Source organism: Neoarius graeffei, chromosome 3 (genome assembly GCF_027579695.1).
Source record: "Neoarius graeffei isolate fNeoGra1 chromosome 3, fNeoGra1.pri, whole genome shotgun sequence".
NCBI classification, from domain to species: domain Eukaryota; kingdom Metazoa; phylum Chordata; class Actinopteri; order Siluriformes; family Ariidae; genus Neoarius; species Neoarius graeffei.
The window spans coordinates 75018066-75034586 of record NC_083571.1 but is presented as its reverse complement, the minus strand read 5'-3'; the positions used below and the strand labels follow the sequence as shown (position 1 = coordinate 75034586).

At 41.2% G+C, this 16521-nt stretch overlaps 1 protein-coding gene across 1 annotated transcript in view; it reads left to right on the top strand.

Moving 5' to 3' along the window:
* Positions 1 to 6207, top strand: part of atf6 (activating transcription factor 6) — a 139797-nt gene extending 133590 nt beyond the window's left edge. Inside the window, exons 15-16 of the mRNA XM_060917325.1 lie at positions 1994 to 2078; positions 5313 to 6207. Of these exons, the coding sequence (XP_060773308.1) occupies positions 1994 to 2078; positions 5313 to 5515 (288 nt within the window). The 3' untranslated portion in view covers positions 5516 to 6207. The remainder of the gene's footprint in view (positions 1 to 1993; positions 2079 to 5312) is intronic.
* The last annotated feature ends 10314 nt before the right edge of the window (positions 6208 to 16521 follow it).

Here is a 16521-nt window from a genome sequence, read left to right as displayed (position 1 = left end):
GAGCAGTGGCTTCTCTTGGACAACAGCCTCTCAGTCAATGGTGATATAAAACTCACTTGACTGTAGAGAGTGTTCCAGCAGCTTCCAGTTCATGGCAGGCTTCTGCCTTGGTGGTTCCTGGGTTGTTCCTGACCATCTGAACCAATTCCCCCTTAGCTGAGGGAGACAATTTGGGTTTTCTTCCAAAATGGCTTGGCAAAGTGGTTCTTTGTCATGTCAAACAAACTCTACAGGTGCTTACATTTTTTTCAGGTTGCAAGACAAACTTACGGCCAACGCGCGTCTTTCTCCGTGAACAAAAAAAAAAACAGCGATTTGGGAAATGCCAAAAATCACACGGCCAAAAAATCGTACGTCTGGTTGTGACCTAGGCTTAACCAAACCACAACACTCTCCGTTACATGCAAAAATAACCACACAGACTTAGATTAATAAACTTACCCCATCAGAAAGAGAAACGGCGCCTTGCACACACCAATGCCTCCGATGGAATGTAATCCTAGAACGGTCCGTGTATCATCCAATCATTCAAGTATTCCATTCAATCTGGAAAACGAGGTTGCGTTTTTGTTTGTTTTTTTGCTAGAAATGGTGATCTCCGATGTAAATACCGTGTGTCTGTTTGCTTCGCGGTGTTTCAGCTCCTCTGCGCTCTGTTTAGTAACTCATTCCATAGTGAAATCACACGCCTGTATGCAGGTTAAGTAGCCATGCACTCAACTTGGATCATACAGCTGATTCGCAGAAAAAAAAAAAAAAGACTTAAATCATCATGTGAATGGCCCATATGGTAATTTACCCACACACCCCCCCAGCAGGCTACAGTCCTGACAAAAACGAGACAATTTGCAACAAAAAATGTATGCTTTTCCAACAAAACAATCTATTATCTGAAATACTGATTGCATTCTTCAAGATCTCAACTTGCACATGATGGAAAAAAACAAAAATCACAAATTTCGAAAAAAAAAACCGCTTCTTTTGCAATTATCTCGGATTCGTTTCGGCCGACATGTGTCCCTGGATTCGGTGAGGGGTCACATTTAGAAATGGCTCCAAGAGGCATTCCTGAGCTGTCAATCTGTCCCTTTTCTCAGATCTGCACTGAGCTCCTTGGACAAAAGTCTAGCGCCTCAATCCATGGTGCTGGTCAATCTGAGTGCTCTCAAACAAACCCTTTATATGTTGGCACAGAGAAGCTACCAGCCGTGGTCAGTCATCACTAACATGAAGTCAAGCAACCTTGGCAAGTTAAGACATTTTGGAACTCTCAGCACCACTGAATCTGTGTGTGTAAATTTTTAACCCTGTCTTGTATAATTTTGATCCTATGTTGATTTCAAAAAACCCAAAATAACAACATGTTTACCAAATTTTTTTTTTTTTTTTTGGGGGGGGGGTTGCCTATTTAAAATGTATATTGTACAGTCAGTCTGCTACAGAAAAAGAACAGTTCATTGAATAGAATAGAATGCCTTTATTGTCACTATACACATGTACAATGAGATTAAAGCATCTCCAATAACAGTGCAAACAGCGTGTAGAGAGAGAGAGAGGAAGGGGGGTAAGGTGCACAGTCTGAGGTGTATGTGTTGTGTTACACATTATGGAGTGAGGTATTGCACATATAAAGTATTGCACAGAGACAGTCACATTATAAATTATTGCATGAGAGAGTCACATTATAAGATAAAATATTACACATTATGAAGTATTGCAAGGTAAGGTAAGGTGCACAGTCCTGAGGTGTACGTGTTGTGTGTAAGGTGCACAGTCCTGAGGTGTATGTGTTGTAAGGTGCACAGTCCTGAGGTGTATGTGTTGTGTGTAAGGTGCACAGTCCTGAGGTGTACGTGTTGTGTGTAAGGTGCACAGTCATTGACATCCTTAACAGCCCAATATTACCATGACATTCATATTCATGAAGTGTACGTGTGTGTTTCATTCAAAATTAGTTTGTTCTTAACAACTACTTTCTGTATTTCTGTCTCAGGATCACCTTCTTCTTCCTGCCACCAACCACAACAGAGGAAGCAGACCAAAGATGTCAGTTGTGCTCCCAGCAATGAACATCAATGGTGAGACCTTAAGTCCTCTTCGGAGTTACAATTGCAGAAACAGATTTACAGTATTTTTGTTCTCTGTTCACAGCCATGGGCCTTTGACTTGGCCATTTAGCTCTCTGACTGTAGTGTGTAGATGGATAAAGCATAGCATCCAGGTCAGCAGGATTAAAATGATGTATGTATCATATTTACTTTTGGACTTGTTCTATGTACTCAACTGTCTTTCTGTTCCAGATTTTCCCCCCCCAATTTGTTTCATTTGTTTTCATATCACAATCATTTGAGGTCAAACTTACTTGATTTTTGTGGTACGAAAAGATAAATGCAACAAATAGATGATTGTGGCTGTGTTAAATGTCGGCATTAGAACAGCAACGAGTATCAAAGTCCTTCCCACGCCATGTGGCGCATAGGGTGGCGCCGATCCCTGTTTCCGTAGCTCTCAGCCTCTCGCCTATTACATAGCTAGGGTTACAGTGGGGCTGGTCCTCTGGTAACCATGAGAGTTTGACTCCCCACTTGCATCTGTGCCTTGCCAGACAGCAGTAGGTACCATTTTTATGATGGTCTTTGGTATGACCTGACCGTGAGTAGAACTCGCGATCTCCCAATCAAGAGGCGGACACGCTAACCACTTGAAGCAACAAGTATTCAACATTGTAAATGTGAAGTGTGTGTGTGCACGCGCACGCCTTCACACTTTTTTTTATTTAATCAACTGAAGTATTGGTTTTGGTCATTGATGGTGAAGCCTCAGTTCTCAGCCTCTTGCTGTTTTTAAACATCAACAAAACATGAAACTGATCATAGCTGGAGAAAGCTGTTCTTAGTCTTTACTGACAACATTTTATATTTTTAATTGCTTCTGAATCTCCGCTCAATCCCATCACTGTTTTTTACAGTTCACTTGATATACCACAGATATTTATTCGCAAAATATTTGTTCAGCGATGCAGAGCATTATGCATTTCTTTTCGTCTCTGTCTAGCCATTTGCTGTTGTCAGGCAGATTATTCAGATAGATAATGTCTCGTATTGTTATTCAGATAATTGCATAGAAACAAAGTAAAAATCCAGCCAATCGAGCATTGTATCATAATTCCAAAATAGTTTTACTTTTTCCTTTCCTATATAGTTTCCTCTTGCTGATGCTAGTCCAGGAAAAAATGATGGATATGTGGGTTTTAATTATGATGATTATGGTCATGCTTTCTTTTTTTCTTTTTTTAAATGTATTTATTTTAAATAATTATGATCTTGAAGGAAGGAAAGCTGACCACCTTTTTGGATCCCTGACCACTATCAGTCAGTGGAGTAAAACAATGTGGCTGACTAACTGACCAAATAATCGTGAATCCCAAACAGTGAATTCCTTCAGGAAATGCGTAGTTTGTTATAGTTCTATAGGTATTAGAGTGTGGACATGAACATTTGACACTGGTATATTGTCAAATGGGTTATTCACGCTCTTTCTGGGATCAGGATGCACAAAGGCATTTTAATTAAATGTTAGATGGCAGTATGTTGTAGTTTCAGCAGTCCAAATGATCTTTCTTCCTTGTGCTGAAATCTGCTTTAAATTCTTTCAGTGACATGCTGCATCGTTTAGTTTTGCTTGCTTATAAATGGCTTTCACATGTTTGCCCTGATAGAAGTCTTTCAGTGACTCTGAACTAAAAGCATGGTGAGGGGATCCTGAGATTTTTGGTTCAATCTGATTAGCTTCAGGAGTTTCAATTAGCAATTTGTTTTTAATGATCTGGGCTTTACCTCTTGGACTTCAGGTTTGATGTAGTTAATGTACACAAGAGATGCATTTATGCTCTTATGTCCTTTATGTTCTTTTTAATATTTAATCAAAATGATCAGAGTACAAAACAGCTTTGAATGCTACTATGCTTAGGTTTAAGTCAAGTTTATTTGTATAGTATGTTTAACAATAGACATTGTTGCAAAGCAGCTTTACAGAAAATTTAAAGACTTTAAACATGAGCTAATTTTATCCCTAATTTACCCCCAATGAGCAAGCCTGAGGCAATAGTAGCAAGGAAAAACTCCCTCAGATGACATGAGGAAGAAACCTTGAGAGGAACCAGACTCAAAAGGGAACCCGTCCTCATTTGGATGATAACAGATAGCATGATCATAAATAATTTGCTTTAGTGTCCTATTTAGTCACAAAGTACAACTGTGTAACCAGGAAAATCATTATAGTTTTAACATGAAGTCTGTTTTGCTGAAGTTATAAACTGTTCATTGATGGAAACTTGAGTGCAAAACTGCTCATGACAACTGCAGTCCTCAGCCAAAGATGCATACTGTAAGTGTCCAGAGCCAGGTTTGTGCAGTGTAGTGCTCCATTTGCTTTGCTAACTGAATGGAATTCAAGGCTTTGTTAAATTCTGTATGTTATCCTCATCAGCAACTGTCACCATTTCTGTCACTACACCTGGAAGCCTAATGAAGAACCTGAACAAAGTCACATTAGTTCTGTGACTTTCAAATGAAACCTATCTCTGTTGAAGGAGAAGAGGAGGGACTAAGGCCAGAGGGACAGGAAGAACCTGAAAGCTCTGCCCATTTTATTTCCTTGTAGGAAGGCCTAATCTAATCCATAGATATTGCTGTGAATCTCCTGTCTTCAGCTTGTTGAGAGTTTGGATAATTGTGTTTTCTGGCACTAAATACAATACATACTGACCACTGGCTCTGAAGATGAAGATATTTAGAGTTTGTTTGTTTGTTTGTTTTTTTATAAAAACTAATCTGGAATGTGGTAAAGGATGATGACTGGGTTATAATAGGGTTAATTTTCATTAAGTGTTCTTCCCTCCGTCATATAATGAAGGTGCTGCTGCTCAGTATATTGTGAATTATCCAGTGCGATGACTGCTTCATTGTACAGCATGCTCCACAACTGCAAACGAAGGTTAAGACTTCTCCTACATGAAAATATGTGGACACATTGAAGAAGAGAATCCCAGGCTTTCCTATAAAACATGTCTGCAGTAAACTGGATAGATTTACTACATCCGTTCATGTGTGCTCATTGCTGTGGTAAGATGAAAGCCAACGTGATTCAGGATGGTGTCCTGAAATGTCACTTAACCTCCACCACTTGCAGGATGGGTTCCATGCCCTGAAAATCTTAAAGCTGGAGAATCGCAGTGCTTTTAGAGAAGTACAGACACAAGGGTGTAAATGAACATCAGGTGTGGTTAAAATGCTATTTGTTTCTCATTACAGACAGCGTGATAAAGGACAAGGAGTTTGAGGTGATGATGCAGATTGACTGTGAGGTCATGGACACCAGGATCCTTCACATCAAGTCCTCCAGTATCCCACCAATCCTGCGGGTCAATGAAACTGATGCTGGCTCATTCTACCACTCTGCCACTACCACCAATCATGCTTCTCCCTCTGTTGGAGTCCTCATGGGCTCTGCTTGACTCCAGATGTTAAAAGATATCAGAAGAGCGGGGTTTTTTTGTTATCCCTTTTTGTTGGGCACATTTTATCTCTGTCAGAAATTGGAGTAGAATTTTTGAAAACCAGTTTGATTGAAAAACAAGTCAGAATGCAATACAGGTGGTGTTCTTCAGGGTTCATTACTTGTATTGAACCCTGAGGAACACCCCACACACACGCTTCACTTGCACCATAAAATCCTTAAGCTCTATCTGTTAAAGCTCTCAGGAAACAATGTATAGTTTATGTTCAATCTACTCTGATTTGAATTCTTAGAGGGTTTTGTGTGTGTGTGTGTGTGTGTGTGTGTGTGTGTGTGTGTGTGTGTGTGTGTGTGTGGCTTATACTGAATTTGTGCTTTTGTTTGCACTTTGTATTGTGAATGTTATAGGAGTGTGCTAATGAAGCTTTATTACTAATTTTATTATTACTTGGCACATATACAAGGCTCCTTTTCATATTTGTTTATGACTAAAAATAGTAATAAATATTGTAATTATTACAATAAAGGGAAAATATTTTAATTTCTATTCAAATAACAAAGCAAAAACTGGTTCAAATTGGAAGATGGTCTGTGAGTGAAACTGCTTATTCATGACTTTAAGTGATTGTTGAACAATTGACACTTTTTTTTATTTTCAAATGTCACAATGAAGCAACATTTTAAAACAAACACTGGACTATAATTGTGTATGGTGTTTTATTGATTATACTTTTGTTTTTTAACTGAAGTAAAGATGGACAGCCCTCTCCAATTCCCTCTTAGGTTTTCGTTGTTTCGGTTCTAGGATATGTAATCATATGTTAATACCATGGTTCTTTTTGAAGACCGTTTCCTCAAAGGTTAGACAGACTTTTTTTTTTTTTGGGGGGGGAACCACAGTGTTATAATGTGATGTAGGGTGAGGAGGCCTGTGGTGCAGTTGGTGTTCCAGTTCATTGCAAAAGTGTTCACTGGAGTTGAGTTCAGTCAGGGCTCTTATGCAGGACATTTGAGTTCTTCCACTCCAACCTTAACACACCATGTCTTCATGGAGCTTACTTTGTGTATAGGGGTATTGACATGCTAGAGGGTTCAAGTTGTCAACCTCCTCATGATGAGCCCTGGAAACTGACTTGTTAGGCAATCGACAACAGAGACCGCTACAGCAGCATTAATGTCAACATAGGCACTGTTATAATAGAATCCCCAATTCAACTCTCCTTCAGAGAAGGCAGCCTGGTGCCAACCCAGAACACGTGCCACTGTTGTTAGTTTCCACTGTTATGCTGATGACACACACACACACAGTTGTATGTTTCTGCAAAAGCAGATGAGAGACACTAGCTTAATGAAATTGAGGAATAGTGTAAAGGACATTAGACACTGGATGCTTATTAACTTCTGCTTAACTCTTCTTCTCGAGTCACTATGCAACAACTTTAGATTAAACTGTCCCTATCCAGTGTTGGATGCATTGTTTTGCACAGGGGGACAATGCTTCCAGGTCTTCTTGGGTGCAGGGATCTGGTAGATGTGGGCAAACTAGTACAACCCTGATTCCAAAAAAGTTGGGACAAAGTACAAATTGTAAATAAAAATGGAATGCAATGATGTGGAAGTTTCAAAATTCCATATTTTATTCAGAATAGAATATAGATGACATATCAAATGTTTAAACTGAGAAAATGTATCATTTAAAGAGAAAAATTAGGTGATTTTAAATTTCATGACGACACATCTCAAAAAAGTTGGGACAAGGTCATGTTTACCACTGTGAGACATCCCCTTTTCTCTTTACCACAGTCTGTAAATGTCTGGGGACTGAGGAGACAAGTTGCTCAAGTTTAGGGATAGGAATGTTAACCCATTCTTGTCTAATGTAGGATTCTAGTTGCTCAACTGTCTTAGGTCTTTTTTGTCGTATCTTCCGTTTTATGATGCGCCAAATGTTTTCTATGGGTGAAGGATCTGGACTGCAGGCTGGCCAGTTCAGTACCCGGACCCTTCTTCTACGCAGCCATGATGCTGTAACCGATGCAGTATGTGGTTTGGCATTGTCATGTTGGAAAATGCAAGGTCTTCCCTGAAAGAGACGTCGTCTGGATGGGAGCATATGTTGCTCTAGAACCTGGATATACCTTTCAGCATTGATGGTGTCTTTCCAGATGTGTAAGCTGCCCATGCCACACGCACTAATGCAACCCCATACCATCAGAGATGCAGGCTTCTGAACTGAGCGCTGATAACAACTTGGGTCGTCCTTCTCCTCTTTAGTCCGAATGACACGGTGTCCCTGATTTCCATAAAGAACTTCAAATTTTGATTCGTCTGACCACAAAACAGTTTTCCACTTTGCCACAGTCCATTTTAAATGAGCCTTGGCCCAGAGAAGACATCTGTGCTTCTGGATCATGTTTAGATACGGCTTCTTCTTTGAACTATAGAGTTTTAGCTGGCAACGGCGGATGGCACGGTGAATTGTGTTCACAGATAATGTTCTCTGGAAGTATTCCTGAGCCCATTTTGTGATTTCTAATACAGAAGCATGCCTGTATGTGATGCAGTGCCATCTAAGGGCCCGAAGATCACGGGCACCCGGTATGGTTTTCCAGCCTTGACCCTTACGCACAGAGATTCTTCCAGATTCTCTGAATCTTTTGATGATGATATGCACTTTAGATGATGATATGTTCAAACTCTTTGCAATTTTACACTGTTGAACTCCTTTCTGATATTGCTCCACTATTTGTCAGTGCAGAATTAGGGGGATTGGTGATCCTCTTCCCATCTTTACTTCTGAGAGCCACTGCCACTCCAAGATGCTCTTTTTATACCCAGTCATGTTAATGACCTATTGCCAATTGACCTAATGAGTTGCAATTTGGTCCTCCAGCTGTTTCTTTTTTGTACCTCTAACTTTTCCAGCCTCTTATTGCCCCTGTCCCAACTTTTTTGAGATGTGTTGCTGTCATGAAATTTCAAATGAGCCAATATTTGGCATGAAATTTCAAAATGTTTCACTTTCGACATTTGATATGTTGTCTGTTTTACTGTGAATACAATATCAGTTTTTGAGATTTGTAAATTATTGCATTCTGTTTTTACTTAAATTTGTACTTTGTCCCAACTTTTCTGGAATCGGGGTTGTACCGGTAGATGTATAGTCTGCTCCTCCCCACACAGGCAGCTGGTGTCATCATTCTCTCTATACCCCCCACTTAACTAGATTGGTTTTGCAGTGGCCTACAGCAGTTCTCATATGGTTAAGACCTGAACAGAAGGGCCATGCTTTGCTGGAGCCAGGGGGAGGGGTTTCCTTACTGTGATGCTTGGGCAAGATGTTTGGTCCACAGGGACAGTCACTGGTTGTGTGGGCTGTTGCTCAGTGGCTCAACAGAATGTATGAAGCTGTGCCTTGATTTCAGCCTCTTTCCTGTTGGCACATGGTTGAAAAGGTTACCTTCCTGTTAGTTTTTCTTTCTGGGATGCAACAGTCCTCCTAATGCTAGGGGGTGCAATGCCCCACAGCAAGTAAAGGTCATCTACCTTTGTGGGGTTTATACAGCCAGTGACAGCCTGGCAGGTAGGATTCAAAGCTGGGTCAATTTTGGTGGAATGAGCTGATCTACTCCATACCAGTGAAGCATACTCCGTTGTAGAGAAGCATAAAGCCAGGGCTGTAGTACAGATCGTCTTAGCATCGGCACCCCGCTTGGTATTGGTCAACTTCCTGAGGATACTATTCCTTGATCCCACCTTCACCCTGGTCTTTGTGAGATGGCCCTTGTATGTGAGGGACTGGCCAAGTGTAACCCCTAAGTAGACAGGCTTGGTGACGTGCTGCAGCCATTTACCATACTAACTAATCTGTAGTTGGCGGTTGGCTTCCCTGTTCTTCAGATGAAAAGCACAGATTTGTGTTTTGTCTGGGTTAGCTCTGAGATGGTTTGTGGCATATTAAGGGATGAGACCATCCAGAGCATTGCTGAGGGAATCTTCTACTTCTTCAAAGGTATGCTTCTGAATTGCAAGTCCTCAGCATAGAGGAAGCTTCAGGTACCTGGGTCATTAGTATAGATATTAAACAACAGAGGAGCAAGGACACTCCCTTGTGGAAGGCTGTTGTTCTGTGTCCACCATTGACTCCATCTGCCACCGAGGTCCACAAAGAATCTCCTATTCAACATGTTGCAAATCAGTTTGGTCAGTCTCACATCTGAGGTCATGTCATATACAATTTCTTGGTAAGAATTTTGTGGTTGATTGTGTCGTATGCTGCAGAAAGATCAACAAATGCAGCACTTGTGATTTTTCCATTCTCGAAACCATCTTCAGTGAACTGCATGAGGTTCAATAGTTGACCAGTGTATGACTTTCCAGGTCTGAAACTTGCTTGTTCTGGGATAAGATGGTCCTCCACAAATGAGGCTATGCAGTTCAGAAGAAGGCGTTTGAAGAGTTTGTAGGTGTGGTAAAGTAAGGAAATTGTCAAGTCAAGTTTATTTGTATAGCGCTTTTAACAATAAACATTGTCAAAGCAGCTTTACACAATTTGAACGACTTAAAACATGAGCTAATTTTATCCCTAATCTATCCCCAATGAGCAAGCCTGTGGCGACAGTGGTAAGGAAAAACTCCCTCAGACGACATGAGGAAGAAACCTCGAGAAGAACCAGACTCAAAAGGGAACTCATCCTCATTTGGGCAACAACAGACAGCATGACTATAACATTAACAGTTTTAACAAGAAGTCAGTTTTGTTGACGTTATAAACTCTTCATTGATGGAAACGCGTGCAAAACTGTTCATGACAACTGCAGTCCTAAAGTTAGCAAGTCAACTGTAGTCCTCAGCCATAAAAGCATTACTGTACGAGTCCAGAGCATCCTCCAAGTGTGACTTTCAACTGTCCTCATGGGGCCGTCCTCCACAGGAGCGATGCGATGAGACTCCAACCAGACACAGGGCACCAGGATGGATCAGGCAGGTCCGAGGAGCAGAAGAGGTCAGCATCTCGATCCCAGGACCAACATGTAACTCAGAGGGACAGATTTTTTGGGGGGGGGGGACACAGGTTGTTAGGTATGCCCAATGTCATCTGAATAAGTAGGAACAGTATACATATTGCACTGAGTACAAGCAGGGACTCCGGCAACTAACTATGACAGCATAACTAAAAGGGGAGAGCCAGAAGGTAACACAGGCATGAGGGAGCCCCAGGACATAAAGCAGCCAGCCACTACACCATCAACAAACTCGAGTGAGCAAGCGAGTGGGGACTGACAGCATCCATACATCCGTTTACCAAAACACTCTATGTCTGAGGACCTTCCAGATCTACACCTTTACCTCAAACACCTTTAACAAAAGGCTTGACTAAACAGATATGTTTTCAGCCTAGACTTAAACACTGAGACTGTGTCTGATTCCCGAACACTACTTGGAAGGCTGTTCCATAACTGTGGGGCTTTGCAAGAAAAGGCTCTGCCCCCTGATGTAGCCTTCACTATACGAGGTACCAGCAGATAGCCTGCACCTTTTGATCTAAGTAGGCGTGGCGGGTCATAGAGGACCAGAAGTTCATTCAGGTACTGTGGTGCGAGACCATTTAGTGCTTTAAAGGTCAATAATAGTATTTTATAATCAATACAAAATTTGATTGGAAGCCAATGCAGTGTGGATAAGACAGGGGTGATGTGGTCATATTTTTTAGTTCTTGTAAGGACTCTTGCTGCTGCATTTTGAAGTAACTGGAGCTTGTTTATGCACTTATTGGAACATCCAGACAGTAAGGTATTACAATAATCCAACCTGGAGGTAACAAAAGCATGAACTAGTTTTTCCACGTCCCGTAGTGACATTAAATTTCTTATCTTAGCAATATTTCTGAGATGAAAGAAAGCTATCCGGGTAATGTTATTAATGTGAGTTTTGAATGAAAGACTGGGGTCTTTTACTGCTGCACGTGAAGAAACAGAAAGGCCATCCAGAGTTACTGTGTAATCAGAAAACTTACTTCTAGCTGCATGTGGTCCTAGTACAAGTACTTCAGTCTTGTCAGAGTTAAGCAGAAGGAAATTAATAAGCATCCAGTGTCTAATGTCCTTTACACATTCCTCAATTCTATTAAGCTGGTGTCTCTCCTCAGGTTTTGCAGAAACATACAACTGTGTGTCATCAGCATAACAGTAGAAACTAATACAATGTTTACAAATAATATCACCCAGAGGTAACATATGTGTCAGAAAACAGAATCCAGGGACACATGTCTGCCCGGGGGCATTTTGAGTTATTGACAGATTCAGAAAGTACAGTTTCTAAGCTTTCCAATGATGCCTTCCATGTGGAGATCTGACAATATTTGAAGAATGTGTGGCCTTTTGAAAGTGTATACCTCTTAAAACAGAAAAGGGAGAAAATCACCCTCAAAGTTTTCCATCTCAGCTACTCTGGGTGTAGGGCGGGCACATAATGGTGCTCATCTGCATGACATTAAGGAAAGCCCTATCCCCTACTAGCTAGCACGATACTACTTTCATGTAAACAAAGATCACCACGTCAATTTTCCTTCCATGCAAAGTATGCCCAAAACAATTATGAAGTACAAAAATAAGTCCTAAAGTATACTTTAATGTTTTGTGGTTGAAAAATTACTCACACCGTAAGAAAGAAAGATAGCACAATGATGACACAACTAACGCAACACTAGTTTCATGTAAAGCCTCAGTCACAACCGGCCGTACGGTACGTGCTCCTACGGCCGGTCTACATGCAAAAAACGCAAGAAACGCACGAGAGTGCGCATGAAACGCACGAGAACGCGCGTGTGATGTGCTGATTTTCGAGCCGTAGACTGGTCGCAGAGGTTCTTTGTCATGTCAAACAAACTCTACGGGCGCTTACGTTTTTTTCAGGTTGCAAGACAAACTTACGGCCAACGTGCGTCTTTCTCCGTGAAAAAAAAAAAACGCAGCGATTTGGGAAACGCCAAAAATCACACGGCCAAAAAATTGTACGTCCGGTTGTGACCTAGGCTTAACCAAACCACAACACACTCCGTTACATGCAAAAATAACCACACAGCCTTAGATTAATAAACTTACCCCATCAGAAAGAGAAACGGTGCCTTGCACACACCAATGCCTCCGATGGAATGTAATCCTAGAATGGTCCGTGTATCATCCGATCATTCAAGTATTCCATTCAATCTGGAAAACGAGGTTGCGGGGTTTTTTTGCTAGAAATGGTTATCTCCGATGTAAATACCGTGTATCTGTTTGCTTCACGATGTTTCAGCTCCTCTGCGCTCTGTTTAACTTGCTCATTCCATAGTGAAATTACACGCCTCTATGCAGGTTAAGTAGCCATGCGCTCAGCTCGCATCATACAGCTGATTCGCGAAAAAAACAAAACAAAAGACTTAAATCATCATGTGAATGGCCTATATGGTAATTTACCCACGCCCCCCAGCAGGCTACAGTCCTGACAAAAACGAGACAATTTGCAACAAAAAATGTATGCTTTTCCAACAAAACAATCTATTATCTGAAATACTGATTGCATTCTTCAAGATCTCAACTTGCACATGATGGAAAAAAACAAAAATCACAAATTTCGAAAAAAAAAATGCTTCTTTTGCGATTATCTCGGATTCGTTTCGGCCGACATGTGTCCCTGGATTCGGTGAGGGGTCACATATATAAAGAAAAAAGCCTGTAACTCTTAGGGATTGCTGGGTCTTTTGCCAGGTTTCAGTAGGGCAATGACTCTTGCTCTTCTCCATATCTTGGGGATCTTGTTAGAGCTCACGCATTCACTGAATATGTCAAGTAGCCATCTGAGTGTGCCAGGACAGAAGTGTTTAATCTGCTCCGCAAGGATATCGTCAAGACCAGCAGCCTTGTTGTTTTTCAAGGCTTTGATTGCAGTTTCCAATCCACTCATGGTAAATGGTCTTGTGAACCCTGTGGATTCTTGTGAAGATGCTTCTGCAGCTTTTGGGAGCTTAGCTCTCTGGGGATGGTGGTTTAGATTTCCTCAACTGTTCAGGAGAAGTTGGTGGGCAACCTGATCACCAGTGACTTGTGGCCTTGGTTGCGACTTTGTGTAGTTGTTTCCCAGAATGCGTATGGTCTTCCAAGCTTTCTTATTGCTACGGTATGAGTCATATCTGTGTTTTCAACAAGCTCTTGCCATTTCTTCCACCTCCCTTCTATGATGAAATTGGTCGGGGTTTCATCATATTCACTGGTGTCAGTGCTGAAAGTATCATCCTTGAAACGAACAATGTAGTCCTCATATAATGCCTTTTGAGTCATTGGTTAAGCCCTGGATGTACTTTGTGTGGCAACCACGAGGGATGTCTTGATTTGATCGATTCCACAAAAATATCATAATTACTTGGAGTAGCTGGAAGATCTGTTATGGCAGAGTCCAGGTTATCAGCAAACCCCTTTCAGTCAGCTTTCTCAAGGTTGAAACATCGTCTAAAGGGGATGGTACAGGGTGAAACAACTGTGTAGATCTTGAGACCTATTGGCCAGTGTTTTGTGTGTGTGGGGAATGGGGTTGAGCACAAGCTTCTCACATTGATTAGTGATGACGGTCGATGCAAAAACTAGATCTGGGTTGTATCCCCATCTCCACCTTGAGCTATTGAAGAAAGGGGGGAGCTTTGTATCATGGATGAGAGAAAGCTGGTTTGAGTCTGCCCATCTCCCTAGAAGCTCACCATCTTTGTAAGTTTTGGCATAGCTCCAGGTGACACAATGGCTGTTGAAGTCACATTGATATGGCCACTGGTTACATCGGGTGGGATGTCAAAGGTGACGGAAGGAGGTTTATATATTGAGGTAACAGAAATTCCCTTGATGATGATGATGATGATGATGATTTCAACTTCATCCTTGTCAGTACAAATAGTATTGTCAACAGATAGCCCATTGCGAATAAAGATTGCACTTCCATACTGGTTGTGTGGCATCTCCAGAATTAGGGTCATGCCAGAGATGCAGGGGCGCAATCAGGAAGGCCCACAGTGCATCCCTTGCAGACAGAGAACGTCACAGCTGTGTTGAATGCACAGATTCGCCAATATATCTTGTTTGGTGCTAGTGAGACCTTCAATGTTAGATGATATGCACAAGGCCGGTCCTGACAAGGACCTGTGTTTTTGACCTTGGGGATCATTGACCATTCTAAGATCGCGTTGAGACATGGTGATAACAGAATAATAGAGTTTAAAGCATTGCGTTGTTACCATAGTGTAGCTGAAGGATTCTCAGGTGACAGGGACCTGACAGGGACCGCGACGTGAACGCTCCTTCAATGGCCCTCTGCTTAACTCTGACAACATAGAAGTACTTGTACTAGGACCACATGAAGCTAGAAGTAGGTTTTCTGATTACATAGTAATTCTGGATAGCCTTTCTGTTTCTTCACGTGCAGCAGTAAAAGACCTCAGTGTGATCACTGACTCCATTTTTTCGTTTGAAACTTATATCGATAACATTACCCAGATAGCTTTCTTTCATCTCAGAAATATTGCTAAGATAAGAAATATTATGTCGCTACATGATGCAGAAAAATTAGTTCATGCTTTTGTTACCTCTAGGTTGGATTATTGTAATGTCTTACTGTCTGGATGTTCTAATAAGTGTATAAACAAGCTCCAGTTAGTTCAAAATGCAGCAGCAAGAGTCCTTACTAGAATTAGTAGATATGACCACATTACCCCTATCTTATCCACATTGCATTGGCTCCCAATCAAATTTCCTATTGATCATGAAGTACTGCTGTTGGCCTTTAAAGCACTGAATGGTCTTGCACCACAGTACCTGACTGAACTTCTCGTCCTTTATGACCTGCCGTGTGTATTTGGATCAAAAGGTGCAGGCTATCTGTTGGTACTTCATATAGTGAAGGTTACATCAGGGGGCAGAGCCTTTTCTTACAAAACCTCACAGTTATGGAACAGCCTTCCAAGGGAGTGTTTGGGACTTGGACACAATTGCAGTATTTAAGTCTAAGCTGAAAACATGGCTTTTTAGTCAAGCCTTTTGTTCATAGTTTTTTATTAGGTAAAGGAGTAGATCTGGAAGGTCCTCAGGCATAGTGTTTTGGTAAACTGGGATGTACAGTGGTGCTTGAAAGTTTGTGAACCCTTTAGAATTTTTTATATTTCTGCATAAATATGACCTAAAACAGACCTGGGCATTTTCCGGCCCGCGGGCCGCATCCGGCCCTTTGGTTCATTCTGACCGGCCCACGTAAGGTTAATTAGAAATTACAAAATAAACGTATTTTCTAATTTTACCTCATGCATGGACTGAATATACATTGCTTTTATTTTGAAGTTGTGTTCAACAAAAACGCAATGCGCGCGACATGAACATGACATGAAATCCCACGAAACCTAATCCCGCGATAACTACTTCCGTAATTTGTTCAGACCAGCCACAAACTTGGACGTCATCCTTCAAACAGTCCAGCCAATCACATAGTGTGACGTCACCAGCAGGCGCCGGAGCCCGAGCCAATCTGTAGATCTGATTCCTACACCGAATGGACTGATGATTATCTGTCAGCTGTGCTTCGCATCTCCATCTCAGACATTCAACCTGACTTTGATGCACTCGTTAAAGACCAACAGAGACTAGATTTCTCTCATTGAACAAATAAAAAACACCAAATGAGGTGATTAGACTACAAATGTGGGCATCATTATTATAATATGATGTATCTTGTTTGATATTTGGAGTAGAAAGACAATATTGTGATGTCTTTATTGTGTTTTGGGGTGAATGTGACTGAAAGAAAAAGGTACAAACGTTCACATTTTGTTAACCATTGTTTTGGGAAATTTGATTGAATAAATGACATTTTTTGTAAGGCAACCTCGTTTTTTCCATACTCTTACCAGTCTTAGCAGCTTGTAAAAACAATGATATTTCTTGCTTTATATAAAGAAATACAATTAATATTATGCAGAATTTAGTTCAGCCT